Below are 25727 nucleotides of genomic sequence, written 5' to 3'. Positions count from 1 at the left end.
TCTTTATAATACTTCAGACTCTCGATTTTGGCCTAATTTTTATCCTAGCCTTATAGACTACGGGTCTTGGCCTAATTTTCATCCTAATACTATAGACTATAGATTTTGGCCTAATTTTTATCATAGTACTAAAGACTATCGATTTTAGCCTAATTTTAATCCTAATTCTATAGACTATCCATTTTGGCGTTGTTTTTATCATAATACAACACACTATTGATTTGGTCTAAGTTTCTTTCTATTACTTTAGACTATGGATTTTGGCCTAATTTTTATCCCAATACTATAGACTATGAACTTAAGCTAAATTTTTATCCTTATACTATAGACTATCCATTTTTGCCTAATTTTCATTATAGTACTGTAGACTATCCATTTTGGCCTAATTTTCATCCCACTAATATTGACTATGGATTTTCGCCTAATTTTTATCCTAATACTATAGATTATCGATTTTGGCCTTATTTTCAATATAATACTATGACCTATAGATTTTGGCCTAATTTTCATCCTAATACTATAGACTAACGATTTTGACCTAATTGTCCTGGTAAGACTATAAACTATGGATGTTGGCCTGATTTTTATCCCAATACTATAGACTATAGATTTTGGCCTAATTTTCCTGCCAATACTATAGACTATGGATTTTGGCTTTATATTTGTCTCAATACTATAGACTATGGATTTTGGCCTAATTTTTTTCCCAATACTATAAACTATCGTTTTTGGCCTAATTCTTAACTTAGGACTATAGACTATGGATTCTCGATTAATTTTTCTGCCAATACTATAGTATATGGATTTTGTCCCAATTTTCCTTCCAATACTATAGACTATCAATTTTGGCCTAATTTTCATTGTAATACCATAGAGTATGATTTTGGCCTAATCTTCAGTCTAATACTATAAACTATGGATTTTGGCCAAACTTTCATCCTAATACTATAGACTATGGATTTTGGCCTAATTTCCTGCCAATACTATAGACTATAGATTTTGGCTTTATTTTTGTCCTAATACTATAGACTATGGGTTTTATCGTAAATTTCCTCCCAATACTGTAAGCCATAGATTTTGGCCTTATTTTCAACCCAATACTATAGACTATGGATTTTGGCCTAATATTCATTAAAATACTATAGACCATGGATTTTGGCCTAATTTCAATCGTAATACTACAGACTATCGATTTGGGCCTAATTGTCCTCATGATACTATAGACTATGTAATTTGGCCTAATTTGTATCCTAAAACTATAGACCATAGATTTTGGCCTAATTTTCATCGTAATGCTATAGACTATCGACTTTGGCCTAATTTTCATCATAACACTATACTTTAGCGATTTTAACCTAATTTATATCCTTATACTATAGACTATTGATTTTGGCCTAATTCTCATCATAATACTATAGACTATCAATTTGGGCCTAAATTTCCTCGTAATACTATAGACTGCCGATTTTGGCCTAATTTTTATCATAATACAATAGACTATGGATTTTGGCCTATTTTTCATCCTAATACTATAGATTATCGATTTTGGCTTAAGTTTTATCCCAATGCTATATATTATGGATTTTCGCTGATTTTCCTAGCAATACTATAGACTACGGATTTTGGCCTTATTATCCTCATAATACTATAGAGTATGTATTTTGGCCTAATTTTTATCCTAATACTATAGACTATTGATGGTGGCCTTATTTGCATCATAATACCATAGACTATCCATTTTAGCCTAATTTTAATCGTAATACTATAGACTATCGATTCTGGCTCAATTTTTATCCTAATACTATAGCCTATAGCCTACTTAGACCATGGATTTTGCCCTAATCTTCATCCTAGTACTATAAACTGTCGATTTTGACCTAATTTTTATCATAATACTATAGACTATTTTTTTTGCTTATTTTTTATCCTAATAGTATAGTTTATCGATTTTAACCTAATTTTTATCCTAATACTATAGATTATCGCATTTAGCCTAATTTTTATCCCAAGACTATATACTATGGATTTTCGGCTAATTTTTCAGGGAATACTATAGACTATAGATTTTGGCCTAATTTTCAACATAATACTATAGAGTATGTATTTTGGCCAAATTTTTATCCTAATAGTATAGACTATTGATGCTGGCCTAATTTTCATCATGACACCATAGAGTATCCATTTTAGCCTAATTTTTATCCTAATACTATAGACTATTGATGTTGGCTTAATTTTCATCTTAATACCATAGACTATCCATTTTAGCCTAATTTTAATAATAATACTATAGACTACCAATTTTGGCTTAATTTTTATCCTAAAACTATAGCCTACAGATTTTGGCCTAATTTTCATCCTAATACTTTAGACCATGGATTTTGGCCTAATTTTCATCCTTATACTTTAGACAATGGATTTTGCCCTAATCTTCATCCTAATACTATAGACTATGGATATTGGCCTAATATTCAAACAAATACTATAAACCATTGATTTTGGCCTAATTTTAATCGTATTACTATAGACTATCGATTTTGGCAAAATTGTCATCATAATACTATAGACTATCGATTGTAGCCTAATTTTTATCCTAATACCATCAACCATGGATTTTGGCCAAATTTTATCATAAACTTATAGACTATTGATTTTTGCCTATTTATTGTCCTAATAATATAGACTATGGATTTTGGCCTACTTTTCTTCATAATACTATACACTATCGATTTTGGCCTAATCTTCATCCTAATACTATAGACTATGGATATTGGCCTAATTTTCCTGCCAATACTGTAGAATATGGATTTTCGCTTAATTTTTATTTTGTTACTAAAGACTATGGATTTCGGCTTAATTTCCATCGTAAAGCTGAAGACTATGGATTTTGGCCTAATTTTTCTGTCAATACTATAGACTATGGATTTTGGTCTAATTGTCATCCTAATACTATAGACTATCGATTTTAACTTAATTTTTATCCTAATACTATAGACTATGGATTTTGGCCTAACTTTCCTGCCAATAGTATAGAATATGGATTTTGGCCTTATTTTCATCCCAACACAAAAAACTATGGATTTTGGCCTGCTTTTCATCCTAATGCTATAGACTATGGATTTTTGCCTAATTTTCCTAGCAATACTATAGACTATGGATTTTGGCCTAAGTTTCCTGCCAATAGTATAGAGTATGGATTTTGGCCTTATTTTCATCCCAACACTATAGACTATGGATTTTGGCCTAATTTTCATCCCAATACTATAAACTATCGATTTTGGCCTAATTTTTATCCTAACACTATAGACTATGGATTTTGGCCTAAATTTCATTATAATACTATAGAGTATGTATTTTGGCCAAATTTTTATCCTAATACTATAGACCATTGATGTTGGCCTAATTTTTATTATAATACCATAGACTATCCATTTTAGCCTAATTTTTATCATAATACTATAGACTATGAGTTTTGGCCTGATTTACATCCTAATACTATAGACTATGGATTTTGGCCTAAATTTCATCCTAACACTATAGACTATGGATTTAGGCCTAGTTTTCCTCCCAATACTAGAGACCATTGATTTTGGCCTTATTTTCAACCCAATACTATAGACTATGGATTTTGGCGTAATATTTATCAAAATACTATAAACAAGGGATTTTGGCTCAATTTTAATCGTAATACTGTAGACTATCGATTTTGGTCTAATTGTCATCATAATACTATAGACTATCGATTTTAGCCTAATTTTTATCCTAATACTAAAGAACCTAGATTTTGGCCAAATTTTATCATTATCTTTTAGACTATTGATTTTTGCCTAATTTATTATCTTAGTACTATAGACTATGGATTTTTTCCTACTTTTCATCATAATACTATACACTATCGATTTTGGCCTAATTTTTATCCTAATACTATAGACCCTAGAATTGGCCAAATTTTATCATAATCTTTTAGACTATTGATTTTTGCCTAATTTATTATCTTAGTACTATAGACTATGGATTTTTTCCTACTTTTCATCATAATACTATACACTATCGATTTTGGCATAATTTTCATGTAATACTATAGACTATGGATTTTGGCCTAATTTTTATCATAACACTATAGACTATCCAGTTTGGCCTATATTTCATCCTAATACTATAGAATCTGGATTTTGGCCTTATTTTACTGCCAATACTATAGACTATGGATATTGGCTTAATTTTCATCCCAATACTATAAACTATCGATTCTGGCTCAATTTTTATCCTAATACTATAGACTATGGATTTTTTCCTAATTTTCCTAGCAATACTATAGACTATGGATTTTGGCCTAATTTTCATTATAATACTATAGAGTAATCATTTTGGCCTAATTTTTATCTTAATACTATAGACTATTGATGTTGGTCTAATTGGTATTATAATACCATAGACTATTCATTTTAGCCTAATTTTTATCCTAATACTCTAGACTATGGATTTTGGCCTAAATTTTATCCTAATACTATAGACTTTGGATTTTGGTTTAGTTTTCCTCCCAATACAAGAGACCATTGATTTTAACCTTATTTTTAACCCAATACTTTAGACTATGGATTTTGGCCTAATATTAACAAAATACTATAAACCATTGATTTTGGCCTAATTTTAATCGTGTTACTATAGACTATCGATTTTGGCAAAATTGTTATCATAGTACTATAGACTATCGATTGTAGCCTAATTTTTATCCTAATACCATAAACCATGGATTTTGGCCAAATTTTATCATAATCTTATAGACTATTGATTTTTGCCTAATTTATTATCCTAATACTATAGACTATGGATTTTGGCCTACTTTTCATCATAATACTATACACTATCGATTTTGGCCTAATCTTCATCCTAATACTATAGACTATGGATATTGGCCTAATTTTCCTGCAAATACTGTAAACTATGGATTTTCGCTTAATTTCTATTTTATTACTAAGGACTATGGATTTTGGCTTAATTTCCATCGTAAAGCTGAAGACTATGGATTTTGGCCTAATTTTTCTGCCAATACTATAGACTATGGATTTTGGTCTAATTGTCATCCTAATACTATAGACTATCGATTTTAACTTAATTTTTTATCCTAATACTATAGACTATGGATTTTGGCCTAACTTTCCTGCCAATAGTATAGAATATGGATTTTGGCCTTATTTTCATCCCAACACTAAAAACTATGGATTTTGGCCTAAATTTCATCCTAATGCTATAGACTTTGGATTTTGGCCTAGTTTTCCTCCCAATACTAGAGACCATTGATTTTGGCCTTATTTTCAACCCAATACTATAGACTATGGATTTTGGCCTAATATTCAACAAAATACTATAAACAATTTTTTGCTCAATTTTTTGCTTAATTTTAATCGTAATACTATAGACTATCGATTTTGGTCTAATTGTCACCATAATACTATAGACTATCGATTGTAGCCTAATTTTTATCCTAATACCATAAACCATGGATTTTGGCCAAATTTTATCATAATCTTATAGACTATTGATTTTTGCTTAATTTATTATCCTAATACTATAGACTATGGATTTTGGCCTACTTTTCATCATAATACTATACACTATCGATTTTGGTCAAATTTTCTTGATAATACCATAGACTATCGATTTTGGCCTTATTTTCATCCTAATACTATAGACCATGGATTTTGGCCTAATTTTTATCATAACACTATAGACTATCCATTTTGGCATAATTTTCCTGCTAATACTATAGACTGTGGATTTTGGCCTAGTAGTTATCTTAATACTATAGACTTTGGATTTTGGCCTAATTTTTTCCTAATACTATACATTATGAATTTTGGCCTAATTTTCATCGTAATACTATAGACTTTGTATTTTGGCCTAATTTGTATCATAAAACTATAGACCATGGATTTTGCCCTAATTTTCATCCTAATACTATAGACTATCGACGTTGGCGTTATTTTCATTATAACACTATAGACTATCGATTTTGGCCTAATTTTCATCTTAATACTATAGACTATGGATTTTTAGCCTATTTCTCATCATAATACTATAGACTATTGATTTTAGCCTAATTTTCCTCCTAATACTATAGACTATCGATTTTGGCCTAATTTTTATCATAATATTATAGACTATCCATTTTAGCCTAATTTTTATCATAATACTATAGACTATGAGTTTTGGCCTGATTTACATCCTAATACTATAGACTATGGATTTTGGCCTAAATTTCATCCTAACACTATAGACTATGGATTTAGGCCTAGTTTTCCTCCCAATACTAGAGACCATTAATTTTGGCCTTATTTTCAACCCAATACTATAGACTATGGATTTTGGCGTAATATTTATCAAAATACTATAAACAAGGGATTTTGGCTCAATTTTAATCGTAATACTGTAGACTATCGATTTTGGTCTAATTGTCATCATAATACTATAGACTATCGATTTTAGCCTAATTTTTATCCTAATACTAAAGAACCTAGATTTTGGCCAAATTTTATCATTATCTTTTAGACTATTGATTTTTGCCTAATTTATTATCTTAGTACTATAGACTATGGATTTTTTCCTACTTTTCATCATAATACTATACACTATCGATTTTGGCCTAATTTTTATCCTAATACTATAGACCCTAGAATTGGCCAAATTTTATCATAATCTTTTAGACTATTGATTTTTGCCTAATTTATTATCTTAGTACTATAGACTATGGATTTTTTCCTACTTTTCATCATAATACTATACACTATCGATTTTGGCATAATTTTCATGTAATACTATAGACTATGGATTTTGGCCTAATTTTTATCATAACACTATAGACTATCCAGTTTGGCCTATATTTCATCCTAATACTATAGAATCTGGATTTTGGCCTTATTTTACTGCCAATACTATAGACTATGGATATTGGCTTAATTTTCATCCCAATACTATAAACTATCGATTCTGGCTCAATTTTTATCCTAATACTATAGACTATGGATTTTTTCCTAATTTTCCTAGCAATACTATAGACTATGGATTTTGGCCTAATTTTCATTATAATACTATAGAGTAATCATTTTGGCCTAATTTTTATCTTAATACTATAGACTATTGATGTTGGTCTAATTGGTATTATAATACCATAGACTATTCATTTTAGCCTAATTTTTATCCTAATACTCTAGACTATGGATTTTGGCCTAAATTTTATCCTAATACTATAGACTTTGGATTTTGGTTTAGTTTTCCTCCCAATACAAGAGACCATTGATTTTAACCTTATTTTTAACCCAATACTTTAGACTATGGATTTTGGCCTAATATTAACAAAATACTATAAACCATTGATTTTGGCCTAATTTTAATCGCGTTACTATAGACTATCGATTTTGGCAAAATTGTTATCATAGTACTATAGACTATCGATTGTAGCCTAATTTTTATCCTAATACCATAAACCATGGATTTTGGCCAAATGTTATCATAATCTTATAGACTATTGATTTTTGCCTAATTTATTATCCTAATACTATAGACTATGGATTTTGGCCTACTTTTCATCATAATACTATACACTATCGATTTTGGCCTAATCTTCATCCTAATACTATAGACTATGGATATTGGCCTAATTTTCCTGCAAATACTGTAAACTATGGATTTTCGCTTAATTTCTATTTTATTACTAAGGACTATGGATTTTGGCTTAATTTCCATCGTAAAGCTGAAGACTATGGATTTTGGCCTAATTTTTCTGCCAATACTATAGACTATGGATTTTGGTCTAATTGTCATCCTAATACTATAGACTATCGATTTTAACTTAATTTTTATCCTAATACTATAGACTATGGATTTTGGCCTAACTTTCCTGCCAATAGTATAGAATATGGATTTTGGCCTTATTTTCATCCCAACACTAAAAACTATGGATTTTGGCCTAAATTTCATCCTAATGCTATAGACTTTGGATTTTGGCCTAGTTTTCCTCCCAATACTAGAGACCATTGATTTTGGCCTTATTTTCAACCCAATACTATAGACTATGGATTTTGGCCTAATATTCAACAAAATACTATAAACAATTTTTTGCTCAATTTTTTGCTTAATTTTAATCGTAATACTATAGACTATCGATTTTGGTCTAATTGTCACCATAATACTATAGACTATCGATTGTAGCCTAATTTTTATCCTAATACCATAAACCATGGATTTTGGCCAAATTTTATCATAATCTTATAGACTATTGATTTTTGCTTAATTTATTATCCTAATACTATAGACTATGGATTTTGGCCTACTTTTCATCATAATACTATACACTATCGATTTTGGTCAAATTTTCTTGATAATACCATAGACTATCGATTTTGGCCTTATTTTCATCCTAATACTATAGACCATGGATTTTGGCCTAATTTTTATCATAACACTATAGACTATCCATTTTGGCATAATTTTCCTGCTAATACTATAGACTGTGGATTTTGGCCTAGTAGTTATCTTAATACTATAGACTTTGGATTTTGGCCTAATTTTTTCCTAATACTATACATTATGAATTTTGGCCTAATTTTCATCGTAATACTATAGACTTTGTATTTTGGCCTAATTTGTATCATAAAACTATAGACCATGGATTTTGCCCTAATTTTCATCCTAATACTATAGACTATCGACGTTGGCGTTATTTTCATTATAACACTATAGACTATCGATTTTGGCCTAATTTTCATCTTAATACTATAGACTATGGATTTTTAGCCTATTTCTCATCATAATACTATAGACTATTGATTTTAGCCTAATTTTCCTCCTAATACTATAGACTATCGATTTTGGCCTAATTTTTATCATAATATTATAGACTATTGATTTTGGCCTAATTTTCATTCTAATACTATAGACTATCGATCTTGGCCTAATTTTCATCCTAACACTATAGACTATGGATTTTGGCCTTATTTTTATCCCAATACTACAGACTATGGACTTTGGCCTAATTTTCATCTTAATACCATAGACTTTGGATTTTTGCCTAATTTTCATCCTAATACTATAGACTATAGATTTTGAACTAATTTTCATCCTAATACTATAGACTATTGGTTTTGGCCAAATTTTCTTACCAATAATATAGACTATGGATTTTGGCCTAATTGTCATCCTAATACTATAGACTATGGATTTTGACCTTATTTTCATCCTTGTACTATAGAGTATGGATTTTGGCCCAATTTTCATCCTAATACTATAGACAATGGATTTTGGCCTTATTTTGATCTCAATACTATAAATTAGTATTAAATCATAGGTTTTAGTATTTTTAAAAGGATGAAAATTGGTCCAGAATCCATCACACATACTTTTAGAAAAAAACTTAGTTCAAAGTTAAACTGTATAACATTAGTTTGATAATTAATTATAGTGTATAGCAATATTATCAAAATTAAGCCTAAATCATTGTGTATAGTATTATTATGAAAATTAGGCCAAAATCATAGCCTATAGTATTGGGACGAAAATTAGACTAAAATCATAGTCTATAGTATTAGGATGAAATTTAGGCCTAAATCATAGTCTATAGTATTAGGATGAAAATTTGGCCAAAATCCATAGTCTATAGAGTTAAGATGAAAATTAGGCCAAATCAATAAATTCAATATAGTATTGGGACGAAACTTAAGCCAAAATCAAAGTCTATAGTAATAGGTTTAAAATTAGGCCAAAACCAACGTGTATGGTATAAGGATGAAAAATCGAGTGTGTCGTATAAAGGTTTAAACTAGGGGAAAACAAATTCTTATTTTTAGCCTAATACTGTACATTCTGGCCTTAAGCCTAATTTTCGTCTTAATACTATAGGCCCTGTTTGTTTTTTGGCCTAACTTTCATTATAATTATAACATACTCTGGCTGTTGGCCCTGTTTTTATCCTAATGCTTTTCACTCCAGTTTTCATCCTAAGTTTCCTAACACTAAAGAGCGTGGTCTTTATCTTAATTTTCATCCTCATGCTGTACACTCCGTTTTCGGCCTAATTTTCTTTCTAATACTATAGACTCTGGTTTAGGGCTAATTTGCATCTTAATTTATATCAAATAATTTTCCTGTAAACACTCTGGTTTTCGGCCCACGTTTGATCCCTAAACTATAAACTCTGTTTTGTGACCCAATTTTTCATCCTAATACTATACAACACTGATTTTCAGCATAAATTTCATCCTTATAGTGTACGCTCAGGGTTTTTACCTAATTTTTATCCTAACACTTTACACTGTTTTTCGGCTCATTTAAATTTAACGGTCTCGCTTTTCTTTGTTATGATGAAGGGAACCGTCAGAAAAGAAGCCAGGTAGGATGACCTGAATAGAAAACTGATAATCCATGCGAATTCAGATTCTTCCACGTCCTACAGGATCAACTAAAGACTTCTACAAAATATTTGTTGTTTTGTTTATCCTTATCTACGTGTTCTTATGGATGTCCAAGCCAGAATGCGACGAAACTTTGAGTTGGACATGTTACGAAAAAGCCCATAAGCCGAACAACATAGTATTGCTTAATGATACAACGGAGTTGATAAGGGACAAATTTCTGGGTGACTTGATGAAGAAGGTTCACATGGATAAGAAACGCCTTGGCTTTGTAAACGACTGGTGTCGTGAAAGACGAGCAAGGATAGATTGGAAGGCAATGCTATCTCCATGCGAGAACAAGACCGCATGGAGTTCCTCAAGGAACAAAGAGAATGCCACTGATCCAAACTCGAGTTTCATCTCACTTTGGGACATCAGGCCCGTGGGAGAATACAGTCGTTTTGGTATTCAGTCACAAACAAGGGGAGGAAAGCCTAAAACGGAGGGTGGGGACTCTTGGAGGGTCCTCGTAAGGGGGCCATCTTCTATTTCTCCAACCGTTATTGACCATGGTAACGGAACGTACGAAGTGTTGTTTGTTGCATTGGAAGCTGGTGTTTATTTGGTGAATATAACGTTAGATTTCACTTTGTGTGATGGATTTAAGGATCCCCCAGTTGACTGGTTTGTAATTGGTGAGTTCCTGAGTTTTTGCTGGAGCCGAGTTCATAATTAGTTTTGAAATACAGAATGCATCCATACCGATCTATTTTTCATTCCATGATTTGAGTGTGTGAAAACACTACTTGCAAATTACCTTGAGCTACAATTTCAAGGTGATTTTATCCGAACCCCAAAGTCTATTTAATGGAATTAGTCGGTTTATAAAGTGGGTTATTGGATAATGATATTCCGGAGTTTTGATTGGTTTAGGTCCCATGATATATCAGCCATTATACCATACCCGAGAAATAGTGGTCATTAAATCGTCTACTGGTCGTTCCTGAAAAAATGAAATCAGCAAGTTCTAGTAATATTTATTGGTTGTTTTTAATTAAATAATTACTCCATCCGTACTTTTTGGATACGACATGATCATAGCCATCTCATCTATCATTTCACATCCAACAAACGCGAGTGGAATAATTGTTTATTGTACTAGTGCTAGTTCGGAGAATTTGATTATCTTTGGTGATCGTTTCCTTTTTGTCTCCTGTCCTGTTTGTTTGATAAGGAGAAATGGGCCCTTTGCAGCTAACGGTCACATGGTACAAAATCCACCATGCTGGAGTGCAAGCTACGCACTGGGACATCCAAAACAAAACAAAAAATCACGTTTGACTGGATGAAGTTGCTTTGTTTTCGATGTCCCAGTGCGTAACGGGCTCTCCAGCAAGGTGGTCTTGTACCATGTGACCATTAGCTGCAAAGGGCCCATTTGATGCTGATCATTATTGAGGCCTAAAGGGTGAAACAAGAATCAAAAGGCCAGACTGCCAGATCTGCTAAGCTTCCAATGAAGCAGGCTTTTACAAAAAAGTAAATGCTCGCGACCTTATTGGTGTTTTGCATGTGACGTCATGACGGCCATGTTGGTGTACAGGAACAATAAGATTTTTCTCCTCTGGGACTTAACTTCTTTATGCAAACTACATGAACAAATTTTCTTTTGTTTTGTACACCAACATGGCGGCAATGCAAACCACCTATTGTTGATTTTACTTCATGCGTAAAGGAAATCAAACTTTTTCATTATAAACATTTTGTTTTAATTTAGAACTCTCAAATAAGCTTGAGATGAATTACAATTAAAGATTTCAACCCCACTTTGATAAAAGTGTTACATTCCCTATTAATATTTCTGAAGGAAACGCACAAGGAAAATATCAGAGGCACTCAGAGGTTGAAGGAAATAGGGACTATCTTCAAGCACCGCTGTGGAATGGAACACCTGTGGAAATAACGATTCCACCAACAAAACATGGTAAGGGAACTATTGTACTCGCACAAGACCCACGGAGTCAAAAACTTGAGAGTTTCCATGTTTGTCTCCTCCCTGATCCCCCACCTTAAAGATGGTGTCCCTACAGCTATTCAGAATTAGTATAAATCTACTAGTGTTCTATCACGAATTCGAACGAATGCCGTTCTCTGATTGGCTACGCTACTTGCTATCTATTCTGTGATAGATAGTGAGTAGCGGTTTTCAACAAAATGGCGGCCGCTTCCTCGCGTTTTATAGATAATTTACTTGTTTAGTTTTGAAGAACTAGTAGATTTATACTAAAGCAATTAGATTATTCGCTCTCGATTTCTATGCATGATAGCTGATTCGGGCTGCGCCGTCATCAGCTATCACGCGATAGAAATCTCGAGCTCATAATTGTTAAGTAGAAAATGAGAAATATTCAAACCTTCCTCCTCATATTAAACTAGCCTTTAAGGCTCCTTGTTTAAGCAGAATATGAAAAAGTACATACCCTCTCAAATTTTAAAGTCAATAAACTTTTTTTACGAGGTTCATCAAATAGGTGGGGTTTTGTGTAACCCTCTGGACATCCCTTAACAAGGTTGGTCCTCATTGACCACGCTGCTGAATATCGCCACTTCCAAGACTATTCTTCTTTGTCTCTTCTTATGTCACGTGACGTTGCCCAGAACGTGGTGTAACGACCTAAGAGAACCAATGTGTTGAAGCCTACTAAATTGATTGCGACCAAAATGCAACCAACTTTTCAGCTTAAGTGTGCTTTATTTTCTACTCGAGGAAGTGTCTCGTTGTCCAGCATTTCAGGAGAGTACTTACGCGGAATCAGGATCGCAGATTGTGGTATCACGTGCAACTTCATGTGGGACGGCCGTGGGCGATGGGTGCATAACACGTGGAAGTCGCATGTTAACGGTACTTTTTTTATATACTCTAAGTAAGAGGCCCGTGAAGCGCTTATTTAAGTTGGTTCTGGCTACGTGGTGTTTAAATACTAAAAACACTACGATCTAAGAGGAAAGAGAAGATTATACAAAAGTTGCATTTGCGCATCAGTATCACTGATATATTTCGCGCGTCGGAACAGCTATCCATCACAGTTTATGTTTCATGGCGTTTAACGGTTCATGTTTTTGGTTTAGTTTTTGTTTTTCTTGTTTGTTTGTTTGTTTGTTTGTTTGTTTGTTTGTTTGTCATATTCTCAAATGGTATCGTGATCAGTTAACTGCTCAACAACAGTCCCAAAAGCGAAATCGGTGAAGCACCTTATTGTACTCTCTAGTCAGGAGAATAGGACTTTACAGCCGTTTAAAGTTCATTCTCCTATTAAAGTGCTCTTATTAATGATCTTTGCAGAGCCACTTCACAACCACCAAACTCGCAACAAAGGAGGATTATTGTGGATATATGGCGATTCGGTCAACGTCTTTTTTGCACAATCACTTAAACAGCGTAGACTTTGTCGGGAAATTTTCAAGGAATGTAAGTTCAGTTACAACTGGATTTATCAAGTCACCAACGTTACAGTCGCCAAGAGAGAGAACGACAACTTAGATTACGATAACAAGAGAGTCTTGCGAAATTTCCGTCGAGTTATACAACATCCTGAGATGGACGAAAACAGCGCGATTATTCTTAACTTCGGTCTTCATTTCGTGGAAAGCACGAACTTTTCAAGTTACGAAAAGCTTATCGACGGTTTGGTGAATGTACTGCGAGGCAAAGATAATGGTGTGACATTAAATCTTACACAAGCAAGGTACCGAGGGACAGTGATTTGGAAAACTACAACAGCCATAAATAAGGAGAAAGCTAGCAATATTCATCTTGGACACAAAAGATTCATGACACAACAGGTAAGAGATTGGATTTTCTTCTGAAATATAAAAGAAACAATTTTGATTATGATTCTAAGTTACTCAGGGTATGTCGAGACCATCAATTAATAACCGACTGGCTTATTTTCTGTTTGAATGTCAGACAGACAGACGGACCGATTGACCGACCGACTGCCTGGCTGATTAAACGTTAATGACTAGGTGACTGGCTTGATGACTGTTTTACTAAATAGCTGAATGTCTGATTGCTTGTTCGATCAATTGATTGATTGATTGATTGATTGATTGATTGATTGATTGATTGATTGATTGATTGGTTGCTGAAAAAACTGACTGACTGACGGCAGATGAAAGACATGACGGACGGACGGACGGACGGACGAAAGGACTGACCACAACGTTATGTACCAGAACGCACAAGACGTTTTATTTGTAATGGACATGATATGAACTTATGAGAGGCTCAAATAGGATAAGTGTAAATTCTGTCGCTATACCAACAAAGTGAAAAGCAAAATTTGTTAAGCGTGAGTAAGTAAAGTGATTGTCATCAAAATATAATGAGTCCCACGTTGTCCTGGAAAACATATTGACCTTTTATAAGCTAATTTAAGTGCGCCCTATAATGTATTAATCTTTAATGTTTTGTTCTCTTCACAGCGTATTTTGCTGTACAATGCTTTCGCTGCCATGCGCATGTGTACAGCAGGCTTTCACGTTCTGGATGTCTTCCCCTTAACCGACTCCTACCCACAGGGGACTGGAACCCACGGAGCCTATGGACCAGTTAAAAATGACATAGTTCATTATAGTAACCTCGCCTTTACACCAATAGAAGATTTATTGGAGGAATACTTTGGTGGAAAGTGAACCTATTGAACAAGATCAATAATGAGAAGAACATTACTCAGCCGGTGACACACATACTCTCTGACTAGCTATAGGCCGTAATATTATCCTGCAAAAAGTAGTTCTTTATTACCCCTCTCTGTACCGGTGGGGTGGGCTGCCGGTGCCATAGGACGTTCAAGGAATCTCTTCTCACAGGGTAATAATGTAAATTATTAAAAACTGAAACATTGTATAATGTAATTCAAGGGATTTGATTGGGTTAGCGGCCATGTTATATTTTGTATTTTTATTTTTTATTTACTCCACATGAAAATGATCATATTACAAAAGGTTGCAGTACGTAAGAAAGGAGTGGAGAAGGGCATAATACAGTTAGCTAATTGTATGCCCTTTAAAATTACGTTACAATATTTGTTAAGATAGAAAAAAAAAACAAATTATAAATGGAGGAGAAGAAAGACAGAAAACTTTTTACAAGGTCGTGTGGCAGTGATTAATACTGAGCAAAATTATACTGGAAGAGAGCTCGTTTAAATAGTTGTTTTGTTGATTTTTGACGAATAGATATAGGATTATCATTCCAGTAATAGCATCCAATAATTGTTGGGCAAAATTTCCTAATGGTGTATGATATGGCATATGGTATATGGTATATTGCCATGGTATATGAGCCATTATACCATGCCCGAGATATAGCGACCATTAAATTGTCTTCTGGTTGTTCTTGCAAAGCGAAATCAGCATGATCTAGCAACATTTCTTGATTGTTTTTAATAAAACAATTATTCCACTCGCGCTTATTGGATATGAGATGATTATAGCCAACTCAACGCTACGCGCCTCGTTAGCTATCTATCATTTCATATCCAACGCGCGCTCGTGGAATAATTGTTAAATATTTTAGTTAAAAATATAATTTAGTTAAAATTTTGCTTTACTGCGGTCTTTTTCTCTCCTATTAGTCTTGGTCTAATGTTACGACTCACTGCCAAGGCCAAGAGCATTATATATTGTAATAGTTGTTGATATCTAAAGGATCCTTTTAAGCACTGATAGCCTTAATTTTCTCAAACATAGCAGCTGATCATTTAAAATGAAAATACTACTGGACTATAACAATAATAAATAGGAGTTTCCACCAGCCTGATCACAGAAAACAAAACGTTTCGAAAACGATGGCCGTTGAATTCGACGACATGACGTCATCGTTTTGGAAAAGTTCCGTTTTCAGGTGTCCACACAAGAATACGATAACGGCGTTTTCAAAAAATTGCACGCTGGAGAGCGTTTTTTTTTTTTTGAAAAGTTTCGTTTTTGGTGACCGTTTTCTCCGGAGACGCCTACTTGTGGAGGAGACCTTACTGAGATCGATGATTTTTAAAAGGGAAAGTGATATGGGCAAAATTTTTTTGGAAGTTGCCAAGCAACAAACAAACAAACAAACGTTACGTTGCAAGTTGCGGTTGCTTGCTGCCCATAATACCACGCGCGCAACAAATTTTCATGTTTGCTGTTTCTACTTTTTGCAACATGAAAACTGATTTGTTGCGCTTGGAGGTGGCAATACGGGGAACAATCGCAATTGCAATGTAACATTTGTTTCGCGGCATGTTGCAAGAAAATGTAACCGTATTATTTGGCCTTACACTCATTAAACAGCTGGAGACGCCGCATTGAATCTTAAAGTTTTTCATATCGGCCCTTTCTATAGAGCCGTAAATAAGGAAACAATATTGGTTCAATTAACTGAAAATGGAAAATTTTCTAGTTTTCGTCGTAATCAAACATAATATTATTAAACATCCAACTGTGATGGAGACAATTTCTACGACCACAACAAAAGTCATTTTAATTTAACTTATTCATTTTTCTCTTGATTGCTCTGAACAAAAAATAACAGTAAAACTTTGCTCGATCAACTTGATCCTTTTAGCTTGATGGAAACGGAGAGACCTCCGTCATTATTGTCTAACTTTTCTTTTGTAGATTAAGCCGCCTTAATATTTTTACCATCAATTTACGTATCGAAAGCAATTTCGGTCTTAATGTATGAAACAAATTCACAATATCGGAAGTTAAAAATTGTTCTCATTGTTTAAAATTATCCTGTTATGCAAAAACCAGTGAAAAAAAAAAGATCATTAACGACTGACTTTATTAAGTTCATTTCCTATTCACGAATTACCGACCTGCCGAAAATTGCGCTTCATTAAGTAGATGAAGTTGCTCAGTCATCGCTCAAGTCGGACAGAAATTTTCTCAAAATATCTATTTCATTATTTGATCTTGACAGATTTATATATTTTTAATAACGCATTTCTAAAGGCAAATACCCTCGTTTGCTTAATGTCTGGGAAGAGCTAGAAACGCTTTCAAGTGCAGGTGGAAATTATTTATTGATGGTTGCAGTGCCGTCAGTTTTAAAAGAAATTAACACTACACTTTTATGATTTGATCAAACCGCCTTACTTCGTTTTGCCGCGGGATCAGTTCAACGTGCACTGGATTCTGAATTTTGAGGCGCAGTTCTCAATCTGCCGCCAAAAGTCAACCGTGCCGCTGACTGTGACAAGATAATGAGCCCAGCTGATATAACAGAACGGCTAAAGCAGATCTTTAAGATGTCCATTTAAATGGTTTTGATTTCTTCAAAGCAAGTTCCTTCGTCAGCAAGCACAGCAACTTTGACAGTCTTCTCGTCATGAGCAATACCAATAAATCCCTATTGGATCGAACCAATGAAACGGCAGAGAAGTCCAGTTTAGTTCCCTATGGAGTAACACCAGGAATCATAGTGGACACCTTATTGATGCTCCTAATTGTGGGTGGAAATTTTCTCGTGATAGCTGCCTATGTTAGAAACCGCCGTCTTTCCACTGGAACATATGCGTTCTTAGTAAGCCTCGCGTTTTCTGATCTTCTTGTTGGAAGTGTTTCAATCCCAATTCGAATCTACGGTTCTGCTAAGAACTGGAACGTAAGCAAGGATTTAATAAAATTCTACACCGCGTTTGACATCTTCAGCGCCATTGCTTCCAATCTTCACCTGATGGCAATATCGTTCGAACGTTTCATAGCCGTGTCACGACCGTTTTACTACCAGACGCTCTCTGTTCGTCCGTACGCGTTTGCTTCTGCGTTATCATGGAGCTTAGCCATTTTCGTTGCCGTGCTACATCCTGGAAATTACTTTCAAAATACAGATAAACTAATCGAAGTTTACTCTATAATACTGTTTGCCGTGTGCTTCTTAGGTCCTTTAGCGGTAATCAGCATTGTAAATATTGGCATTTTCCACGTCGCGAAGATGTTAATTCAACGCGTTCCGTCACAACACCTAAGCGATCAGCAACGGCTGAGGAAAGAGCGAAAAACCGCGTTTACACTTCTCCTAATGACAAGCCTTTTCTTAATCGCATGGTTTCCGTTTTTCGTTGTGAACATGCTTTTTCTACTCTGTGTAAGGTGCCTCCCTTCCTCTCGTAAGGCGCAGTTTTTGTTGGTTGATATCATGAAAAGGCTACAATATTCTAACAGCGCAGTAAACCCCATGATCTACGCCTTTCGTGATATCGAAATGAGAAAAACATTCGCGCGGCTTCTTGGCCCTTTGGGAAGATTCTGTAGAGTCAATCAAGTTGAAGTAGAGTTTAACAATACGCAGTGCCAAATTTCTCTGAATGTGCTGACACGCAAGTAAATCTGTTATTGATGGAACTAAACGATCAAGTGGTAAAGGTCGAATATATTTTAAGTTTTTTAAGGAGGCTTGTAGGATGCGATGGATAATTTCACAGTGACCAATTTTAACGACGTCAAAGGTTGAAATATTAATTTCTCCTAAAATCCCACCAAATAAACTGGGAATTTTCTGTGGATAACCTTGCTCCAAAGGGGAAAAGGGATTTAAAAACTTAGTATAAGTTGCTAAAAGTGATAAGCTCAGAACTGCTTACACTGATGCAGAATGAAGACTTCTCGAACCCAGACTATTAAAATGATACGAAATTTCTTTCTTGGTACTGATTCGTGCTTTCAAAAGATTTTTGCACGCTACGTAGCGAAAAACATTTTTCAGGACAAATCAAATTAAATAGGTTAATCTGCTCCAACGAAATATTATTACCAGAATGTTGTGTTTCACCACGGAACGAACGACACCATATTGTTTGTGCTTCCCCCCCCCCCCTCCCCTCAACTTGGCCTATCGATTTTGAGTAAGAGGAAAAAAAACGCCAGATAGGACGAACTTCCCTTACAAGGTTCGCTTGGAGTTGTTATTCTTACGCTTTCTTCTCTTATTGTAAGCGTGTATTTTTGGGATTATTTGGGTTTTACTGATTTTAAACATTTTTGGTGTAGGAACAAAGGTACACTATTATAGTGCGTCGAACGGTTTTATTAATCCAAATATCATTTCACAATAAACCTTTTAAAATTTGTATATACTCAGGCAACGCACAAGACAAACTATCTTAACGAACAATTTGTTCTTGAACTGAGCAAATGACTTCAGCTGCCAAGTCAGTTAAACAACTGCTTACCTTCTTAACGAACATTTTGTTTAAGGCTCGTGCTCACTCACAATTTTCAGTCGAAATTCAGTCGCATAACAATCAGTTCTGCGATTTCGTTCACTCGGCTTGACTCCTTCTACAGTCTTTTTTTCGATGTTGGGTTAAGGATATTTTTGTGCGGTTTAACACTATGCGGAGAAAGAAGAACTTAGTAAGTGCTCTTGGTATCCAAAAAGAAAATTGGGGTAACCGGCATGCATTTTTCAGTGATAATAAAGCTTCAATACGAAAAAAAAAAACCGCCATACATTACTTTGTATTTTACTGCTTTTTTGGATCATTGTTGCTTAATTATCTCTGAAAAATGCATGGTTACACCAATTTTCTTTTTATATTCCAATAGCCCTTGCTAACATCTGCGTTTCCCGCATAGTCATAAACCGCGCAAAAATACTTCTGTATTAGTAGGCACCGTGCTTATAGATTGAAATCTTTTTCGATAGAAACTCAGTTTGAATCAGTAGCCACTGATCTAACGATTAACATTTCTCTGATATTAGATATTAGATTTACATTCCCTGATCCGCATCGGATTAGATTTCTGACCCGATAATATTTTGAAAATTACAAAATTTTGCACGAGTTAACAAAACCGAACTCGTTTAACACTCGCTTGACCTTGAGGTACCGAACACCTGAAGTCAACCTAGTTGTCCACGTTCTGCATAACAAGATTACATTATCTTCCATTGAACTTGTGAAAACTATATTAAAATGGTAAAATCACAAATACAAGGTCTTGAAAACGACTGCCTGCTAACATTGGTCTTCGGACTGACCATAGATAATTTAGGGACTAGTTAGGAAACCTTCCCATGAAAAAATGGTGCTGCAATTTATGCTGGAAGGGACGCGACCCTGCACAATCCTTTGTTTTAACGTTCACACTACAGTTGAATATCTTGACAAAAACGTTTCGATTGGTCAGTTGCTCCAACACATTCCAAACTTTTTGTTGTTTCTGCGGGGTCAAGGCCAAAAACACTAACAAAAACATGTAACAAAGAAGTTTGTCAGGTTTCAAAACCATTGCCTTCAATTAACTATGGACGGACTGAGGAACGCGAGAAATAAAGTGCTCTCTGGGACTTCAGTGTGTGGAGTCTGAGTGAACAGTGTAAGTGTGGTGTTGGTTTCTAATTTAGTATAAATTCCTTGGTCGTGCGTAAATGGTAATCCGGTTAATACATCTCAATCACTTGATTTACCACGAGAGGATACGTGATTACACTCAACTATATGAGCTAAACTTTAGTTTTATACGAACTGTATTTTATTAGACGATTGGTCCGCCCGGGATCTCGACTGACTGAACCTAGATGAGAGCCTTTTGATTTGAGTAAGCTGCACAAATTCGCGCTTCACATCCGGGTCCCTGAGGGCGTAGACAAATGGATTGATTGCACTGTTCGAATAATGCATCCACTTCACAAAATCAACCAGGCGCTGAAGACCAGGATATCCCGGCAGACAATGCGGGCAGTACACTGCTGTCAACAACAGGACGTAGAATGGCAGCCATGCCAGGAAGAAAAGGCCTGAAACGAGAGTCAAGGTCATAGCTACTTTGATCTCCTTTTTTAGCTGACGTTTCTCTTTGCAGCTGATGTTGTTTGCAGTGATACCAGGAGTTTGACGGCCAAGCGATAGAGCAATACGAAATATTCCAGTGTACATCGTACTAATGATTGTCAACGGGGCAAGAAAGCCAATGGTGAAGAAAATGGGTGCGGAAAAGCGCTGGAGTTTGAACAATGCTTGCAGCGGACTTAAGGTAGCAATAAGAGCCGCCACAGTCCAAGCCGTTGCGATTGTTCCAGTGTAGTAATGCATTGACAGGCGGTTGTATAGGAAAGGCCTTGAAACAGAAATGTATCTCTCCACGCTAATAGCTGTAAGATGAAAAACTGAAGTCAGAGCGCTAAAGATGTCGAAACTGATAAAGAAGGAGTACAGTACTTCGCCTTCACCGACGCCGAGCCCGGAGATGCAGATCCACAGTGGGAGTGATACGATGCCCACAAGGCAATCTGAGCAGGCTAAGCTGATTAAGAACATGTTGCTTCTTCGCCGTAATTTTCGGCGCTGCTTGAACGCGGCCATGACTATGATGTTACCGAAAACGATGACGAAGACGAGCAAAACCGAAAAGATTAAAAAGATGAGAGTATCAGCTCCTGATCTGAGATGTTTGACAGGTGTAACAGACCTGTTCAAAAATTCTTCTTTTACGGATACATTGTGTTCAAGAGCCATTTTTCTCTGCCTTTTTTTTCTGAGAATTTTCCCCCTTGCTTTCGTGATCGCCGCGTGTGATAGCTGAGACGCACTAAAAAGAAGTGTAATGTGAAACCTTTAGTGAATAAGACAGTCACAGTTTGTGATAGACGTTTAATTTTCCGGTTTGAACAGCTGCAGATTGTATTTTCAACCCAAGATCAAGTGATTTTAAAATTCTCCTCGCTTCTATTTTAATTTCTTTTAATTGCAATTAAGAGAATCTGGTTGTTGATCAAGACATTATCTCTCATTTCTTGTCTTTTTTTGTTCTTGTCACGGAGCCCCCTTACTTTGTATTGAATTTTTAGAGAGAAATCAGGAGTTGATCAAAATACTGATAATAAACGAGTACAAAACAATAAAGCCAGTAGGTTTCAGCAGGAAAAGGTTGTTTCACATGACAAGCAAGTGAAGTCGCTATACGAGTAAAATGTGCAACTTTAGGTTTTAGCAAAAATTGAACTGATGGAGAATAACAAAGTTAGACCGAGTTATTTCTAAATTATTCTGCAATGTTTCACAATTGACGCTTTTGTGAAATGATATACTCTTCAAGTTATCATATTTTGTCCAATTTCATTATCTTACAATTAAAGAACTCCTTTCCTGTAATTTTCATCCCACTGTCAAACACGATTGTAATTTCAATAGTTTTCTGGGCATTTATATTTTGTTGAAATAAGAACGTAATACCAACTGAAATAAGATTGTAGTTGAAAAATAAACAGCTGTCATTCTCGTGGGAACTGACGAACAACGGAAAACACGAACGTAAAGAACAGGATGTTTCAATCGATTATTTTGAGATCTTTGCGTTTGTTTGTTTCCCAATCGTTTTTATGGAAGATTTAAAAGTAAACGCTGGGAGCTCCAAAGTGACATCAAATTAATTCATTTCCGTTTAGCCTATCACATTTCTGGTACTAGATTTGGAGTAGGTTTGCGAAATTTAAATTAAAAGTTAATTTTCCTCTAAGAATCGAGATGTCTAAAAAAAGGTCTACTTCAAAAGAAAGGATTCCGGCTGGACTGCTCCCGAACTAATTCCTTTTAAATTGCCATCTGAATTTTTTTTCTCTTAAGTGTAGATGACTTAGATTGAAAACAAATTTGTTTACAAACACATGAAGCCGCAATCAAATAAATGCAAACATTTCTTGGGCATTTCACTGAATTTATGCCACATCCTGGCTAAATACACATAAACAGAAACTTGAAATCATCCTGTTTCGATAATGTAGGTAAATAATAAATGCAAATGATAAAAACATCAGCGAAGAACAAAGGAAGTGGTCGATTGAAAGGATTTAATATAATACTGTAAAAGACATCGCAATTGGACGAAGGTAAAGCCTGAGAACAGATTTCAAGCGGGTTTGAGCCGCATTTGAACCCATGACTATTATCTCATACTGTCACGGTGCTAGTGCGTATGCGCAAAGCTCCTTTCTTGTGCAATGACAGCAATCTCGTTCCCAGAGCCCTCGTTACCATTGTCCAGCGGAGCGGGAAACGAGAGACTCTGGGATAAAGCGTTTCGGATCGCATTCTCATTGGCTGAATATCTGAGCATGCGTAACCGTTTTCGGCTCTGACGGGGCTGGGAACAAACAACAAAATGGCGGAAAAGATCAGGCCGATTTCTGGCTTCGCAAACCACCCGATTGATTTGTTTGGAGCCAAAGCAGAGAGTGAGAATCTATTAAGTCTTATAGAGAGTGTAACGGGCTAAAGTATTGTGACGGCAACGCGTTTCTCCGGAGAATTTGCAGAAATTTCTAGCAGAGCAACGGCAAGCCAAGCCAGGTAAACGCGATCACGTTGAGCAGGCCGAATGAAAATTAAATCTGTCCTCGATAATTAAGACAAAAGTCTGGCCAAGAGACGAAGGTTGTATTTGAGAACTTCGATTTCAGAATTCTGGCCAACATAATTCTTCGCAACCATCGCAACTCTGAAATGCATTAGATCGCTCAGTTTGTCACATTTGAGAGAGTTCCAACCAGCCAACTTGATGATTCACAGCCAATTGTAACCGACATTAAGGACTTTGATAATGTCAACTTTCTGATGAGTAAGACCGAGCTTGATCAGCAACGGAATAATTATATTATCCTTGTTGTCAGTGCTCATATATAGTTAAATGTTGCTTAATGCATGATATTACACAAAAATTGGTTTAACAGGCTGCAATTCTATCTGTTCAAGCTTTGTTTGGATGCAAGATTTGTTATCATTCCTAGTATATGAAGCAGTGATGTGTACAGAGTACCCAGCACCTAACTATGCACTGTTTATATAGTTGTTTGAGACAAGGATTTTGATGGACTGTCCACATAGTGATACTTATTTTGAATGTTTAATAAAAATAATTATATTGTTTCCTTTGAGGTACCTGAATGAAATGGCTCAAAATTCTTGTATTTTGTTTTCCTTTATGTCATTTTATGATAATATTTGACAAAAAAAAAAAAGAAAAAAAGAAATCAAACTAGTTTCTAATCATTTCTAGTTTTAGACTATAACATTTACATTAAACCTCTAAGTCAACATTGACAAGTGGGGAAAGGGGTGCATGCTAAACAAAAGGTGCTATGCATTCATGTATGTTTGTTTGCACTGGTTTTGCTGAAGATTGCATGTCAAAATGGAACCCAAACATCCTCAGACAAGTTCACAATTGTCTACAAAATTTGAATTACAAGCCCCCTCTCAAAAAATATCACAATATCATTCTTTTAATCTGTCAAGCACAACCAAGGACTGTCAGAGAAAGCTACATATCTTAACCCCCCCCCCCCCCCCCCTCTCCCCCAAACCCTCTGGCTGTGCACAATAAAGTCCTACAAATATAAGCCTAAGGGTCAGGCCTTAAAATTAGAATTTCATGGTCAACCATTTCTACCATAATTATTCAAGGTTGCCAGAGGTGTTCTTCTGAATAATACAGAAAATATCTGTAGCAATCTCATGGCTATAGACAGGTAAGATGGTTTGCACCTTTTCAACAGAAGTTAATTGTGTTAGTTAAGTGTTGTAGGACTAAATCAATCAATTAAAAAGAAAATCCACTTGAAAGACCCACACTACCTACAGTACTCCTGCCTAGTTGTCGTTGTAGGTTGACTCGGTATTGAATAAGGTACATTTTGATTTGGGTCTTGACTTCAGCATCAAAGATAGTTTCCTTCAGCTCTTCACCTGATTGATCCTGGAGAAGATGAAGAGCACTTGGTTGCTCCTGGGGAATGTCAACGACTATGTCTGCAAGTGCTTGTGCAAACTCACAGTCATTACACCTGCACTGATGACTGTGAAAGTCACAGCACATGGGCAGGATCATGATTGTTGAGGACATCATGGTCAAAATTGCTGAGAATCATTTTCCCTTTGCACTGTTTTGATTGCACAAAGTTCCTCATTTCATCAGACATGTTTTTTCTGATTTGGAGATATTGTTCAGTAGGAGTTGTAAAAGATATCTGCCCTGGCTGAGAGACCATCTCTTCCAGCCCGGCCTACCTTCCTGGCAGTAATCCTCCATTGTGTGGGGGACTCCAATGTGGATTACTTGTCTGATGTTGTTACAGTCGATCTTAAGGTCGAATGCAATGGTCACAAAAAGTATGCGGTGGATACATGTTTCCTTCACTAATTCTTCAACAATGAGATTTTGTTCATGCTCAGGGTACTGTGCATGGTACTGGCTGAAAAGCCTGGTTTTTTTTTTTGCTAAAGGCAGTGCAGTAGAAGGGTAGTACTGATCTTTTTAATTACCCATACTGTTGGTGAAGTAAAAGAAACATTC

General features: G+C 35.1%; 2 protein-coding genes across 2 annotated transcripts; both read left to right on the top strand.

Moving 5' to 3' along the window:
* The first annotated feature begins 10351 nt into the window (after positions 1 to 10351).
* Positions 10352 to 16911, top strand: LOC146478607 (uncharacterized). The gene is made up of 5 exons (XM_085111729.1): positions 10352 to 11080; positions 12253 to 12369; positions 13153 to 13287; positions 13729 to 14228; positions 14871 to 16911. Exons 1-5 carry the CDS (start codon positions 10414 to 10416, stop codon positions 15078 to 15080), a joined length of 1629 nt encoding a protein of 542 aa, XP_084967855.1. The 5' UTR covers positions 10352 to 10413; the 3' UTR covers positions 15081 to 16911.
* Positions 16912 to 17141: 230 nt separating this feature from the next.
* LOC146478606 (histamine H2 receptor-like) lies at positions 17142 to 19238 on the top strand. Its single transcript, XM_085111728.1, has one exon. It carries the CDS (start codon positions 17764 to 17766, stop codon positions 18760 to 18762), a length of 999 nt encoding a protein of 332 aa, XP_084967854.1. The 5' UTR covers positions 17142 to 17763; the 3' UTR covers positions 18763 to 19238.
* Positions 19239 to 25727: the final 6489 nt, after the last annotated feature.

Source organism: Pavona decussata, unplaced genomic scaffold, assembly GCF_977016875.1.
Source record: "Pavona decussata unplaced genomic scaffold, jaPavDecu1.1 SCAFFOLD_64, whole genome shotgun sequence".
Lineage (NCBI taxonomy): Eukaryota > Metazoa > Cnidaria > Anthozoa > Scleractinia > Agariciidae > Pavona > Pavona decussata.
Note: the sequence above shows the minus strand (reverse complement) of the source record. Positions and strands in the feature narration are given on the sequence as shown.

Excerpts from the sequence above, each read along its gene's own strand:
- LOC146478606 (XM_085111728.1), top strand. The coding sequence starts at position 17,764 with ATGAGCAATACCAATAAATCCCTATTGGATCGAACCAATGAAACGGCA.
- LOC146478607 (XM_085111729.1), top strand. The coding sequence starts at position 10,414 with ATGCGAATTCAGATTCTTCCACGTCCTACAGGATCAACTAAAGACTTC. Across the intron at positions 12,370-13,152 it reads GATTCCACCAACAAAACATG|GAAGTGTCTCGTTGTCCAGC; the intron begins GTAAGGGAACTA and ends TTTCTACTCGAG. Across the intron at positions 14,229-14,870 it reads AAAGATTCATGACACAACAG|CGTATTTTGCTGTACAATGC; the intron begins GTAAGAGATTGG and ends TTCTCTTCACAG.